This window comes from Pseudorasbora parva, chromosome 21 (assembly GCF_024679245.1).
Source record: "Pseudorasbora parva isolate DD20220531a chromosome 21, ASM2467924v1, whole genome shotgun sequence".
NCBI classification, from domain to species: domain Eukaryota; kingdom Metazoa; phylum Chordata; class Actinopteri; order Cypriniformes; family Gobionidae; genus Pseudorasbora; species Pseudorasbora parva.
Genome location: NC_090192.1, coordinates 4,359,397 through 4,375,213, shown reverse-complemented (window position 1 = coordinate 4,375,213; position 15,817 = coordinate 4,359,397). Strand labels below are relative to the sequence as shown.

The window sequence follows — 15,817 nt, the reverse complement described above, 5'->3', positions numbered from 1 at the left end:
ATTATCCAATCATTTTAGAGGTCACTTAATGATACAAGTCTTAAAGGTAGGCTACAGTAACAGTTTTAATTCTCTTTTGAAACTAAATTATGTCAAGAACTGACTAATCTATAAGGGGAACAAGAGAAAAATGCTTTAAAACTAGAGTATATGAATCAACATTATCAGTGAACATTAAGCACACACTGTAGCTGTACATGAAGCCGTATACATCTAGCTACTGTGTACATCTGTTTAACACATTAGAGAGATTGTTTGGATTCCACCATTCTGGATGTTTCCCTGTTTCTTGCTGTGTAGAGTAAGATTTGTGGGTGATGGGCTGCAGTCTCTCTGTGGTGTACGTTCGCGAGGTCTGACTCAGACTCATTCTGCTTCTCTTCCTGTTCAGGATTTTCCAGATGCTTCACGAGACAGTTGCCACATCTGTGTGCCAGGCAAGTCTCTTTATTCTGTGCACATACAAACCCCTCTATCCCTCTCTCAGCTGTAGTCTTTGTCATGCCTTCTACTTTGCCTTTTCTGCTGTGCTTTCTCTGTCCCTGACTCCTTTTTTCCCCTCCTGCATTTCTCTAGCTGCCTGTGCTTCGTCCTGCAGCAGTATTTATGAGTGCTTGTGCGGTGGCGTCAGGGGATGATGAGGTTTCCAGACACAGTGCTGAGCTAATTCCCTTCGCTCTGCTCACACATCTCCAATGCTCTCTCAACTCCTCTTTACTCATAAATACAAAAAAAATGAAAAGGATTCTCCTCGCCTGCTCACAGGCAGATTTCAGGAATGCCACTGCCAGATTTGTAATGATAACTTAAAAATTTCTGGTAATTTACATTAACATCTTATGCATTTAGCAGATTGTTAATCCAAAGCAATTTAATGCATTCAAGGTACAGTATGCTTTTGACCAGTTCATGCATTTCTTGGGAATCGAACCTATGATCCTGACATTGATAGCGCCATGATCAACTCTTTCATCAACGGGAATTTCTCCTAAATGCATAAAAATAATTGAAATATAAAATAATATATATAAAATACATAAAAATAAATAAAACAATAATATGTTTTATTGTTTTATATACTATAATGAATAATAAAACTATATATAATATAATACAATTATATAATACATATATCACAATATTAAAACAAAATAAATATAAATAAATACAATTTTAAAATATTATACAAATATTATATATTTTAATATTAAATATTATGCATACATGAGTACACTATATATGTAGTTATTTAATGCTATAATAAATATTGTATAAGATCCCTAATAATCATCATTTACAGTATAAGTGTTCACATCAAAGCTTGTGTTGAAGGAGATGTCTGATCTTGGAGAAGCTCATGCTAAATGAAGCTTGAATTGGTCATCCCCATTTTGAGCAGGGAGGGATTTGGAAAGTGAAAATCTCTCAGACCTCCTCAAAGGACATGAAATGACTGTTTGTCTTATACTTCTGAAGCACAGCAAATGTTTGGACACGTGGCCCAATGTAAGATACCTTCTCCTCTGATATGGCTTTTAGTTTTCCATTTGGTAGATGCTTTTATCCAAAGCAACTTTCATCAGTATGTGGATTCCCGAGGAAATTAAACCCATGAGCTTGGCGTTGCAAGCACTATGCACTACAAGTTGAGTTACAAAGAACACACACAAAAGAGAAAATATTGTGTATCCTCCAGCTGTTTGCTACTGACAGTAATGCCATCAGGACAACAAACACCGTACAAGATAAAACACGTCCAGAGAGCGAGGAACAATGTATTAGAGAAGAAGTGGGAAAGCTCTTTTTCAGATGTTTCTCTGGACAGAGGTTTCCGATGTTGAAAATGTCTGCCAGAGTGGCTGGAACTTGTGTCTGGAAGAGACTGAAGAATAATACTGAAAAAACACATCTGTCATGTGTTGAGCCTGATGTAGTGTATCTCACAGCCTGAAGCTTTTCCAAACATTACCGTACATGTTACAACATCTAAAAATCACCAAATATATCAACTAAAAATAAATAATTAATCAACTGTAGTTTTTGTAATCATGTACTTAATTTATTAACTATGTCTTTTCATAGCATGTTGAGTCTGTTAGAGGTCCAAGTGTTTTTAGCAGTTTGAAATGTTTTTATTTCCAGTGTCTTAGTTCCTCAGTGTCTTTTCCCCTGCAGTGGGTTGTGTCATGAATTCCAGCTTCACATTATCTGTAGTCTTGGTAGAATTCAGTCATATTTTCCATTCTGTTTCTTTCTGGTTTTGTCTGTCTCTGACTGGGGTGAAGGAGGGGATTGAACTTTGAGGAGGAGAATGAGACCTCAGTGGGCGTGTCTACAGACCTCAGCCACTAATGAGAATACGATGGACTATAAGAGAGAAATGTTTAGGATCAGTACATTTTAAAGAAATGTATACTTTTAATCAGCAAGGATGCATCAAAAGTGACAAAGACATTTTATGATACTACAAAATATTTATATTATGAACTTTCTTTGATACTTTTCAATGTATCACAGTTTCCACAAAACAATACAAAGCAGCACTCAAAGCAAACTTTTCAACATTGTTAATCTAAGCCTAAGCATAATAGACTTCTTTAAAACATTTTAAAAAAGTGTGTACAGTCATGTCTACTGTATATAATGCCCTAGATTCAACAATGCCACGTTTTAAAGTCACTTCAATCCCCTTTCTTCCCCATTCTGATGATCATTTTAAACTTAAGCAGATCATCTTGACCATTTTCTAATGCATGGAGTTGCTGCCATGTTGCTGATTGACTGGTTACTTAGATATTTGTGGTAATATGCAGTTGAACAGCTGAACTTATCTAAGTGGCTGGTGTGCCTGACAGGTGAAGTGAATAACACTGATTATCACTTCATCACAGCACCTGTTAGTGTCCTGCAGAGTTTAGCTCCAGCCCTGATCAAACTCACCTGTCTGTAGCCTTCTAGTAATCCTGAAGACGTTGATTAGTTGGTTCAGGTGTGTTTGATTAGGGTTGAAGCTAAACTCTGCAGTACAGCATCCCTCCAGGATTATAATTGCCAACCCCTTTGTTAGTGGGTGGGATATATTAGACAGCAACCCGGTCTGCAGTGGTCAGTATTTATCAAAAGTGCTCCAAGGAAGGAGCAGTGGTGATCCGGCCACAGGGTCATGGACGGCCAAGGCTCATTGATGCACGTGGGGAGCGAAGGCTGGCCTGTGTGGATCGATCAAACAGATCTACGGTAGATCAAACTTGCTCAAGAAGTTAACGCTGGTTCTGATAGAAAGGTGTCAGAATACACCGCAGACCAGTCAGGGTGCCCATGTTGACCCCTGACCCCACCGAAAGCACCAACAGTGGCACGTGAGCATCAGAACTGGACCACTGATGAGTGTGTGTGGCTTACCTGGGGAACACATGGCACCAGGATGCACTATGAGAAGAAGTGAGGCCGGCGGAGGCAGTGTGATGCTTTGGGCAATGTTCTGCTGGGAAACCTTGGGTCCTCCATCCATGTGGATGTTACTTTGACACGCTCCACCTACCTAAGCATTGCTTGAGACCATGTTCAGCCTTTCATGGAAACGGTATTCCCGGGTGGCTGCGGCTAGACTGGGTAAACCTAGCCTGGTCTGCCGGCGATTTTAATTCGCTCTGCAACTCAGTCTGGAAACCTGTACATTCATTTCTACTGCTTCTGTTACACTTTTGCGGGAACTAATCGAAGACTGGCTTATCCACCTGGTGGCTATTGGTGGGTTTAACACGATGACGGATAGAAAAACGATGGGCCATTGCACATTGATCACGTCTCTTGTGGACTGATTGGTCGAAGGACTATCCAATTGCATACAGTCATTCAAATAATTCTTGTTTATCACGCCTCTTGTGCAGTAGAATAGAAAATACACAGCAGTCTCCCCAGACCATATTAAATTTTAAATTGAGCTTGGTCTGGTGATAACCAGACAAAGCTGTGGCTCTTCCAGCAGGATAATGCTCCTGACACAAAGCAAAAATGGTCCAGGAATGGTTTGAGGATCATAAAAACAAGTTTGAGGTGTTGACTTGGCCTCCAAATTCCCCAGATCTCAATCCAATCGAACATCTGTGGGATGAGCTGAACAAACAAGTCCGATCCATGGAGGCCACACCTCGCAATTTACAGGTCTTAAAGGATCTGCTGCTAACATGTTGGTGCAAGATACCACAGCACAGCTTCAGAGGTCTAGTTGAGTCCATGCCTTCGGTCAGGGCTGTTTTGACAGCAAAAGAATGGTCACAATATTATGTCTGAATGCTGTATATTAGGTTATATAATAATTCACAAAGTAGATTTGTGTGTATTCATGGTGCATTGGTGAATGTCTGAACAAAACAAGAACACATTTTTACAATCTTACTGGGGTGGTTCAAGATCGGGTGGGGTTGGAGGAGGGCCATGCAACAAGATCCATGAGGTCTGTTTTCCCCTCCTCCGTCTCCTCACTCTGTTTTTTTTCTTCTTTTTTTCTGCTGGTGACGTGGTTTGAGAAAAGAGCACAGTGACCTGGTAATGAGTTCAACACTGATCTAGGTTGTCGTGGGCCAGTTCGGAATTAATTTCATCCTTTCATTGCCCCTTAGCTCCCTTTCAGTTTTGCAAAAATAGAGAAGATTCTCAAATGCAGAAAGAATAATAAGTCGATATGGCAAGAGATGCTTTTGTCTGTAACTGTATCATCCCTGTCACCAAAATTTACGCCGAGACAGTAAAATACTGGCCTGTGATATGAAATGAAGGGGCTTCTTTGGGCTTACAGTCTAAAGACAGAGGGAGTGAAAGCCATATGATTACAAAATGACTACATATCACAATGATTCCAGCTTTCCAAAGTGCAAGACTGCCAAGCAATCGGAAGAAGGCTTCCACCCTGTAATCGAGCTAATCTTTTTTCATTTGATTCAATGCATAGCTTCTGCTGTATTGTAAGTAAATGTGCATTGAACTCAAGGTGGCAGCATGAAGACACTTGTTGAAAGAGATATTTGCACCAGGTAGAGTTTGCCCTCAGGTGTTTGTAGGATTCATTTCTCTTTATCAGTCCACATGTCTTTGGAGTGGGAAGGAGAATCAGAATTGGCCCTAGATTTCTGTCAAACCATGGCAAGCATAGTCGGCTATCAGATAGTACTACGACTGTCCAAACTGTTTAAACCATTTTAAACTGAAGCATCCAATCGTAAAGCATTAAATGAAGGCCTGTTGGAATCCGATCTCCCAGATTTCTGGCTGCGTAACCTTTAGCCTGTCTAGCTGGCCTGAGGATACAAATCTCTTCTGAGGGAGTGAAGGGGTGGAGAGCAGGAGGGGAAAGAGAGAGTGGGCGGATCAGGGTAAATCACCTAGTTGACATCAATGAACTAGGGGTGTCCCCGACTAAGGATTTACACATTCAAATCAGAATTTTCGAATCTCTATGATCGACCGATAGCCAAATCATCTATGTGTGTGTAAACCATAGATCGGAAAAAAATAAACGGTATAAACGGGTTGGGAAAGGCAGGACACTAGTCAGCAGGAGCTAAGACTATTTATATTTTACTTTACACACGGCACACAGCCACCACTTTTAATAAAGTGATCAAAACTATACACTACACATTCGTAAATTAACCGTTCTCTCATAACATTTAAAAGCCGTGATCGAAACACGGAACATCACACAAATATATAAAAGAACATTTTGATAAATAAACCTAAAAAAATACCTGCCTAGAGAGGAAAAGAACACTTTGAGTGTGTTTATATATTCTTAAGCCGATTGTGCCTAAAGGGGGTCTCACACCGGACTGAAGCTCAGCGCCGTGTCTCAGGATCTCACACCAGGCAGACGTGAACATTATACGCGCAAGCTCAATTTTGAATCGACTTCTGACAGAAGAGCTGCACGATGAGTGTATATTGTAGCACAGGGTGAAATCAGTATGTACATTCACGATTTGAGGGAAATATACATTTAATCGCCACGGACAAGCGTCGAATGCCGCCGTCGGTGTGTTCTCGAATTTTAAAGGTGCAGCGCATGCGCATCCGGTGCGAAGCTCAGTGCCCTTAAAGGGGCGATCACTCAGCGCGGCGACACGTCTTTATAACACTAATATTGAGCACCCCCATATTTCCAAAATGGTATGATCCTCGTTTCATAACACCCGCGAAGAGATTCGACCATGAGATCAGTAGACGAATCCGGTCCTGCATATCGATGCATCGAATCTTCGACTATTAGGGGTCACCCCTACAATGAACGCTTGAAAAATAAATACAATGCAAAAACAGAAATACTAATTAATCTTTATTCTTCAATGTAAAATAGTTGCTATGTCACAGGATTCATTTAAAATCTTGTTTTATGTTATTTTAATAACTTTCATTTTCAACTTTTGCACTACGGATTTACTCTTATGAAAAAGTATGCTTAATTGTATTGAATGCACAAGTATTTTAAAATAAATTTACTGTAGCACTTTTATTTTACAGTCATATTTCACATGAACATACTTATTGTAGTAATGACACTAATTAGGTACTAACTACCTATATAACTAACTATATATGCTACATGTATATAGTAATAACAGTAAATTATACAAGATTGCATGCAACTTACTCTCAACCTTACCCTAATCCTACCATAACCCTATAGTGAGTACCCATAGTACATTATTATTATGCAGAACTTAAATATTGAATTACATTGTAACAATGACACCTTACAATAAAGTGTTACTGTGTAATTATACATCCAGGTGGCTGCACATTGTTGGTGGCTGAGGAGATTCCCCCCTTCTATATGTATAGCGCTTTGGGTGTCTAGAAAAGCGCTATATAAATGTAATGAATTAATTATTAATTAATTAATTTAAGTATTGAGTAATATTAATTAACTACATTGGATTTGAACCTAGAATTTAGGATTTGGTTGAGGGTTAGTTGCATTTAATTATGCATAATTTACTGTGTGTGTATGTATGTATGTATGTATGTATGTATGTATGTATGTATGTATGTATGTATGTATGCATGTATATACATATATATATATATATATATATATATATTTATGTGCTTTTGATGTGTTGACTAACAGACTAAAGCACCTTTAACTGTAGTGTGTTTTTCAATATGACATTTAAAGTGAATGTTTTGACAAGGCATAAATCTAGTCCCAGTCTAAAATGCATTTTGAGCTGTTTTAACTAAAAGCAACTTCACTTCACTTAAAATATCTCCGTGCCATTGTTTTGTCTATAGATGCTCATCAGTAATGTTTTTTTTTTTCTTTCTAAGGCATGTTTTAAAAGATACTTAAATGTCCTAATTGAACTAAATCCTAAACCTGGCTAAATCTAAGCCCTGTCTGTGAAAGCCCAGCCTGAATATACTATTTCAATTCAGTCATTTGCAAATGTATGATCACACATATATTTAAATTCATGACATACGAGTTTCAATGGAAATGACATTAAAGTATATTTTAGTTTGCCATAAATTCTTGTCAGTACGTTCAGCAGTACTTTTACCATATTTCAAATGTACTTAAGTGGGTAAAAAACACCCTTTAGTTCAACTTACAGCATTTAATATACATTTAAACTCTAATACATGTTTGTTTAATTATAAATAGCATGCAATTAAGCATCTCAAGTATATAATTTCCATAATAAGTAACTCTTTCTAAAAGTGTGTTGAAGTTTGCTTCTGTTTCACAAGGGTAAAATCTTTTACTCTATCAAAACAATTTTCTCTGATTCCAAACAAAGCACTGAATTCATTTTGATAAAGGCTATGCCAAGTTCATTCTTGACGAAACGTTTTTCTAAGTGTGCGGCATGTGAGAGAGGTCCTGGAATGCTTCAGACTGGGGTTGAACATTTTGCAAACAAAAGCTGGACGCGTATCAGGAAAGCATTAGTCAGACACAGATCTTGCTCTAGCATCTCCAGTGGAGACGTCTGGTTATGGAGCCCAAGTTTTTAGCTTTTAACTATTGTATATTTTATGTATTACAGACTGTGCGGTATGTCAAACTCATATTGTGAATATTTGTGGAGGTCAACTTAAATGTGTGTAAATTAAATGCCTAAAATCAAAGTTATTTGGATCAGAACTCTGCATGACACAAGGCATTCGCAATCCAGCAGACATTTTCTAAACAACTGAGCAACCGCTAAACTATTCTCTTGCAGTTTTACGTGCACACAAACTTTTAGATCTATCTGAGGGCCTTAGAGTGTGATTGACTGGATATTAGGAATGGCAAGAGACAGAGTGAGAAAAAGTAATGGACAGAATGAAGAAAAGAATCAGGGTTTGGAGTGGATGGTCTCTCTCAGCACTTCAAGTGCAACAAGTAGAAACATGTGCTTGTAAAAGCGAACGGCTGAGGAATCCCCTCCACCTCCCTGTATGTGCGCTATTCAAACGTCACGGCATAGATAGATAAAAAAATAAAAACTTCCCACCTGAATAACATGGGATGTCATTTGTGTAAGGGTGATCTACTCACCCTTAAAAAAAGGTATTTCCAGTGATGTCATTTAATAATATTAAAATACCTCTTATTGATTATTCCGATCAGGCTGACTCAGAAACCAATGATGTGAGAATAGGGCGGGGCTATCTATTTTTCTGGCCAATGGCAGACAGGGGAAGTCTTATTTAAATCTCATTAATTAGTCATTATTTTTGGAGTTTAGTTTGGTGCAGTTAGACCTTCTCCCAAATAGCACACTTCATGGACACTTTTACGGTACCATTTGTGGCACTTAATTACATGTTCATTACAATGAATTAAAAATGTATTAAATGTATTTTAAATGTATATTAAATACAATTAGTTTTGACCCCACTTAAATAGGGCTTAAGTCCATCTTTATGTAATTTCATAATTATATTGTCTTTTATTTGAAATAGTGTACTGCCAAATGTACTGTCAAGCATTTATTGTAAATTAAATACTTTAATGTAATTTCTACTGGCGCCTGTATATGTATTTTAAAGATCCCCTGTGGTGAAAATCCTGTTTTATTGTTGTTTGTATGTCTATGTTGTGTTTTTAATATGATTTAAGACAAACCATGTGCAAAATAAAGACCATTGCTCAAGACAATTGCAGTATTTTCTCCTTAAAACTACAGTGAACCGAAGACAGTCTAAAAAATGTGGTGAAATCACTAGTGTTTCTGATGTCACAAACTACCTTGTAACCAATCACGTCGACATGTAGGCTGGCTTTAGCATATCATTAACTCGACCGCTATGACCCCTATAACTGCTCTGAAGCAGGGGAGAAGTTATATTTTTCTGTTGATATGAAAAATTGGGTACATTTAGCAATGTAGCGGGCAGTGTTGCCACAGTTACTTTGAAAAAGTAATCTGATTACTGATTACTGATTACTCCTTTAAAAAGTAACTTAGTTACTTTACAGATTACTTGATTTTAAAAGTAACTAAGTTAGATTACAAGTTACTTTATAAGTTACATTCAGCAGTTGCCGACAACACCCCTGCCGCCTCAAAATAGAAATGACAACTGTTTTTGGCAACACACTTTATTGCATTTATGCCCGAGCCTGACGGTCCCGACTTTTTTACGCCCATTTTTTTAGGCTTCTCCTTCGTTTTATATTTATTTTAATAATTAAAATGAACAATGAGATGTGCTGTTGGAAACAACATGAGACCATGATAGCTTGCGCCACTGTCAAGATATGGCTCGCGCAGGGTTAAAGAGTCCGTCTCTTCAGTGCAGCTGCTAGAGTTATGGCCTTTTTACAACTGGTTCCTTCATTCGTTTTCTCTGACCAGGTAGGCCTATCTATCTGATTGCGAAATGACCAGGAGTAGGCCTAATGCCTTCCGAGAGTCTTTCGAGACGTATTTAATTCCGATCACTCAAACAAACCAATTCAGAAGGTGCATGAAAGCATTTCAAACTAAACCGGACAAATGTAAATGTATTGGTTGTTTAAACCACATGTGTAAATTTTACTCCTGGCAAATAATTAAAAAATAAATGTGTGAGAGCTTGTTATGTTGTAGTCAGATAGATAACGGTGCTACTGCAACATCGCTGCAAATGAGTAAAGCAAGCCAACGCAAATGGCCGTAAATGAAACTTTAAAATAAGTCACACAAAACACAATCATCTTCAATATAAATTAATGAGACTAATGATCTTACCAGTGCTTAGGTCGCTCTCTCTCATATTGCGATCTTTGAATTTGAAATGGGCTGCAGAATAAAATGCTGGAATCTTTTGCTTTGATGTGAACTCCGTTAAATGAGCATATACTGCGGGAATTGAAGATCGGATTTATATTAATTTTGCTGAAGTGTAAGGTAGGCTATAAGACAACCTGCATGTACTTTCTTTTCTTTTTCTTTTTTAGATTGTGTAGCCCGTTTCGGGTTTTTTTGAGCGCCGTTGCGAGCAGTAGGCTAATCTATCAGCCTGCCTCAGCTCGTCAAAAATGCCTTTGTGGTGGTATAACTAGCCTACTTTGTTTTTGATGTCAAAGTAGTTATATTTCGTTTCGTTTCTTTATTTAGATCATTTCAAAAAATGTTTAGAGCAATTTTTTGTTTGTTAAATTAAAGTTGTAATTTTTTTATGTGACGACCCAGTGAGTTAACCGCATGTTTAATATCCTATAGTCTCTCAAACCAACTCTTGAATTGTCTTGCCTATATAAACTTTAATTTAACAAACAAAAAATTGCTCTGAACATTTTTCTTAATTAGGTTTATAAAGATACGAAACGAAAAATAACTACATTGACATTAAAAACAAAAACTGAATTATTTTACGGCTGCAACAATGTAAAAAAATAAAAAAAATAAAAAACACGGGCTCCAGCCGGACTCGGGCTGAGAATTTTGATAAGCTGTCGGTTTTTACTAAGAAAAATGACTAAAATAGTAACTCACAGTGACTTGGATAAGTAACTTTAATCTGATTACTGGTTTGGAAATAGTAACGCGTTAGATTACTCGTTACTGGAAAAAAGTAGTCAGATTAGAGTAACGCGTTACTATGTAACGCGTTACTGGCATCACTGGTAGCGGGTGAATAATGTATTTTATGATGATATGATGAAATATATGCCTTCAAATGTATGTTCAAAATGTTTCTAAAGGCCCAAAGTGGCGCAGCACCACCTTGTGTACCGGGAGCGCCATCTAATGAATTTGCGCGTCACTCGGCGCATCGCCAGTGAAAATCGCTTGGGTGTGAAGACTCAAGACGCGCCGAAAAACCTCTCGAAAAACGCTGGCTATTAGCACGTGCTATATTCGTCTCGGTGTGTACAGGCCTTTATGATGCTGATTTACAGAAGGCAGACTGAGATGGCGAACGGGAACATGGTGTGTGTAACATTAGCAACACATTATTAACTTTTTGAGAACGTAGCAAGCTAATGGATAATCTTATCAATCACCCTGCGTTATGTGTCCGGTGTTGTAAATATCCTACAGAGTTTACTATAGTAAAGTTGAGCGGCTGGATCTCTGAGCTGGAGTGAGTGAGTGGAGGCGGGGCTCATTTGCGTATTCATAAATCCGTATACTAAATGAAGCAACGGTGTACAGTTATATTCAAGCTATTTTAAGGCATGAATGTTTTTTGTTCCAAAGGAAACGTGTAAATATGTAATTTTGCTGATCAAGAACAGTTTTAAGTGATAAAATTATTGACTACAGGGGGATATATTTGTAATTATAGTTCAGTTAGTACATTTAAAGGAATGGTTCACCCTAAAATGAAAATCTTCATCATTTACTCACCCTGGTGTTGTTGTAATGCTGTATGCTGCCCCTTCTTTTATGGGCCACTGGTCACTCTCGTCCATATAATGGAGGTGAATAGCAACCACTGTCAAGCTTTTTAAAAAAGAATGATCCTATGAAACACATGTCAAATATTACGAGTGTCCTTGGGTTTATGATAGGGTTTCATGAAAAACAAACCCAAATTTCATGTATTATTGAACTCTTCCCGGGCAAACACGGAATTTTCCATTATTTGTGAGAAAACGCTTCCAGGCCAAAAACTGAATTTTCCGGGTTTCCATGTTTTCACTGTCGGACGCTAGGGGCGCCATTACGCATCTTCTAATTGAGTACTGAATCTCCTGATCACAACACACGCGAGTAACACGCAGTAAAACAAGCAATCGGATGTAAACAGATGCATATGAAAAATAACGTCATCAACATTAAACATCATATACATCAAAACTATCTAATGTTAGTGAATGAAATGTGGAGCCAGGACGAGCTACTGGTAGGTACTGTACTAATGCTCATGAAAGAAACCCACACTGAGGTAACAGAAAAAGTGTTTGACTTTAGAAAAAGGATCATTGTTGGTGACAAGTGCTTTTAGTGTATAAGAGTCAGTCATTGAATCATTCACACATTATTCATAGAATCATTTGAATTGATTCATTGAAAAACATGGATTCATTCAGGAAATGCCACTACTGTGTGTTATAAAAACAATAAAAGGATTTGTGAAGATGTTACTCAACATCCCCTAAATTGTTTGTTGAACTGCTGTTCATTAAAGCAATATTGCAATAATGATGATGTTTAAGACATCCGTGATCCCGTGCTTCATGTCAGGTCAGCATGAAACGGAAGTTGTGGAGCAAGAACAAATAAAATGTTTGCCGATATCTTAAAGCCAAACAATAATTTATTATTTCCTTCAGCACTTCAGATGTGCTTGAGACATGTCTTTTAATGGTGAGACTTTTTGTTTTTGTAATCAGGCTCTCAAAAATTAAGTACAAATTTGGATTTAGATTTATTAGACAATCTAACTAAAGAATTATCGCTTATTGTAACGGCCAAGTTTTTCATATCGCTGCATCCCTATTTGAAACTATATAATAAGAAGCTATCACAATTTTCTTTCAATTTCTCTCTTTTTACGCTAATTTGCTGACAGTTATCAGCATTTTGATTACTTCTTGTCTTAAGTTCTGCTCTAGTGAACCGCAGTGCTTATATGACTTTATAAAGACTGACATGAGTCTAGTTCAATCTGAGACATATAAATGTTTGTTTCAGTGTTTTGAATTCCACTGCCTATTTGTCTGGTGTAGTTGTTTGTATATTGTAGCTGTTTCCTTGTTTGTATCCTCACTTAAATTTGATCTAAAACTGTGTGTTGGCTTTATGTGATGAGCGTTTGAGTGGCTTGGTGTCTGGTAGTTTGTGAGGTGGCATTGAAGAGGAAATGCAGCTTCATTAATGGTGGAAAAGCTCAAGGAAGGTGACGTGTGATTTTGTTATTCATACTGTACAGTAGCCTTAAAGTAATGGTTCAGAAAAGACTATCTAACTGTGCAGGCCTTGTATAAATGTCCATCCCAACCACCGGTCTGATCTCTGCCAGACACTCGCCACAGAGGCACATATTACTGCAACTCCTGTAAAACAAAAGCACAGAAAATTACCACTTCTATTTAAACCTCGCCCTGCCCCAATCTGCACTGTCTGTCTTTCACATCTTTCAATAGGAAAAGGTTCTCACTATCTAGAAAGTACATACATTTTGAAGGTGAACAAGTGATTGTGTGTTGCTGCATGGTGATGGACCAATTTAACCTGGAATGAAGTTAATAATAATAATAATAAATAATAACGTCAGCCTGGTGTCTGATAAAAAAGGCAATATTACTGAAAAAAAGGCTCTCATACCACATTTGTTAATAAAAGAGTGTATTACTGTTGTAATGCTATTGAATGAATATAACTTTCACAATGACAACCTCATTAAAAGTTAAAAAGTTAAATAAAAGTAAAGATGACAGGAAACATTGTACTTTGTCTTTGTTGTCTGCCAATATGCATTTGACATTGTCAGTGGATTTATATTCAAGACTGTAAAGAGGAACCACAATATATTATAATTGGCAACACTTTATTTTACTGTCCAATTCTCACTCTTAACTAGTTGTTTATTAGCATGCATGTTAATAATATATTGGCTGTTTATTAGTAATTATAAAGCACATATTAATGCTTTATTCTGCATGATCATATTCTACATCCCATAATCACCCAATACCTAAACTTAACAACTACCTTACTAACTATTAATAACTATAGGAGTTTATTGAGGCAAAAGTCGTGTTAATAGTTAGCTATTGTGAGAATTGGACCCTGAACTAAAGTGTGACTATTATATTATATTTATCATGCTAATAAAATAATTTGTACTGAACATCATTACTTTGACGTGAATACTTTTATTCAGCAGAGGCATTACATTTATCAAAAATGACAGGAAAGTATAATGTTATTTAAAAAAAATGCTGTCTATTCATTTAAAAATCCTGAAAATTATGCATCATGATTTTCACAAAAATATGAAGCTTTGAACTGTTTCCAAATTTGATAATAATCATAAATGTTTGTTGAACAGTAAATCACCATATCAGAATGATTTCTGAAGGATCATGTGACACTGAAGACTGGAGTAATGATGCTGAAAATTCAGCTTTTTAACATATATAACAATATTTTAACATATATTACAATCAAAAAGAACATTTTAAATTGTAATAGTATTACATAATACATAATAGTTTTTACTGTATTTTTAATCAAATAAATACAGCCTTTGTGAGCAGAAATAATTCTTTCAAAACCTTTTGATTGATAGAGTAAATGTGAGCCATTTTAGATGGTCATGTGTAGTGTTTTATGATTATTTTATATGATAATATTTTCTCTCATATTCTTGGCTAGGATATATTACACTGTTTGGAGGGAAAGGTACCAACAGTGATGGAACGGAGTTTCCCAAAAGAATATAGTTCCCGAAGAACAAATGCATCTCAACCTAACACGCTCACTTGCTGTCTACTGCCTACATTAGAGATTTGAGATGTTTGTCATTTGCAATAACTTAAATAATAGTTTAATAACCTTCTCAAACTAACAAGAGACTAACACTCATATGAGACACTTGTAGGTTATCACATTAGTATAGTAGCTAGTAGCTATAAGATACTTAAAAAGGGACCATAATCTTCCAATTTACAGTCTTTTAAGCAATATGAAATAATGAAATAATCAATTAATTAATTAAAATAATCTGTACCATTTTTGGTACTGATCTGTACTCTTTAGATATAAGTGTAGCTTTGTAAAGGCGTAGCTGCCCCAGTGACCTTTTTTCTGAGAATGTATAATTTAAAGGTGTCCTATTATGCCACTTTTTTAACAAGATGTAAAGTAAGTCACTGATGTCTTCAGAGTGCATATGTGAAGTTTTTAGTTCAAAATACCCCACAGATCATATTTATAGCATTTATAATTGTCACTTTTTGAGGGTGAGCAAAAACACAGTTTTTGTGTTCCTTTAAATGCAAATGAGCTGCTAATCCCTGCCCACTTTCACGAAGAGGGCGGCGCTTCAAGAGCTTGTGTTAGCAGCTCTGAATACCTCACGCACACACACAGAAACTGTTCAGCCTTTTATGTTCAAACCGGAGTCTGACAATGATGGAGAGACTCAAGAAGAAGTGACGACATGTAGAATGAGACAGGATGTTTCTGAAGGGATAACAATCTTCTATAACAAGTTTCTGAGTAAACAATCTTCAAGTTATCGATAAGCATATTCTGTCATAATCTATAAACCGCTGATGTGGGAACTGTTGCCAGAGAATATCTGATGATGATGAAGAGAGAACAGGGATAGTTTAGTTTAGTTACAGTTATAACTTAGCTTGTCATCTTGATTTATGACATTCTAT

At 36.8% G+C, this 15,817-nt stretch overlaps 1 protein-coding gene across 2 annotated transcripts in view; it reads left to right on the top strand.

Annotated features, from left to right (window-relative positions):
- Window positions 1-15,817, top strand: part of col1a1b (collagen, type I, alpha 1b) — a 94,402-nt gene that overhangs the window by 50,226 nt on the left and 28,359 nt on the right. The window contains exon 3 of one of the 2 annotated variants that reach the window (XM_067429226.1): window positions 392-437. The exons of the other annotated variant lie outside the window; for it this stretch is intronic. Coding sequence (XP_067285327.1) covers window positions 392-437 — 46 coding nt within the window. The remainder of the gene's footprint in view (window positions 1-391; window positions 438-15,817) is intronic. 2 annotated transcript variants of the gene reach the window in all.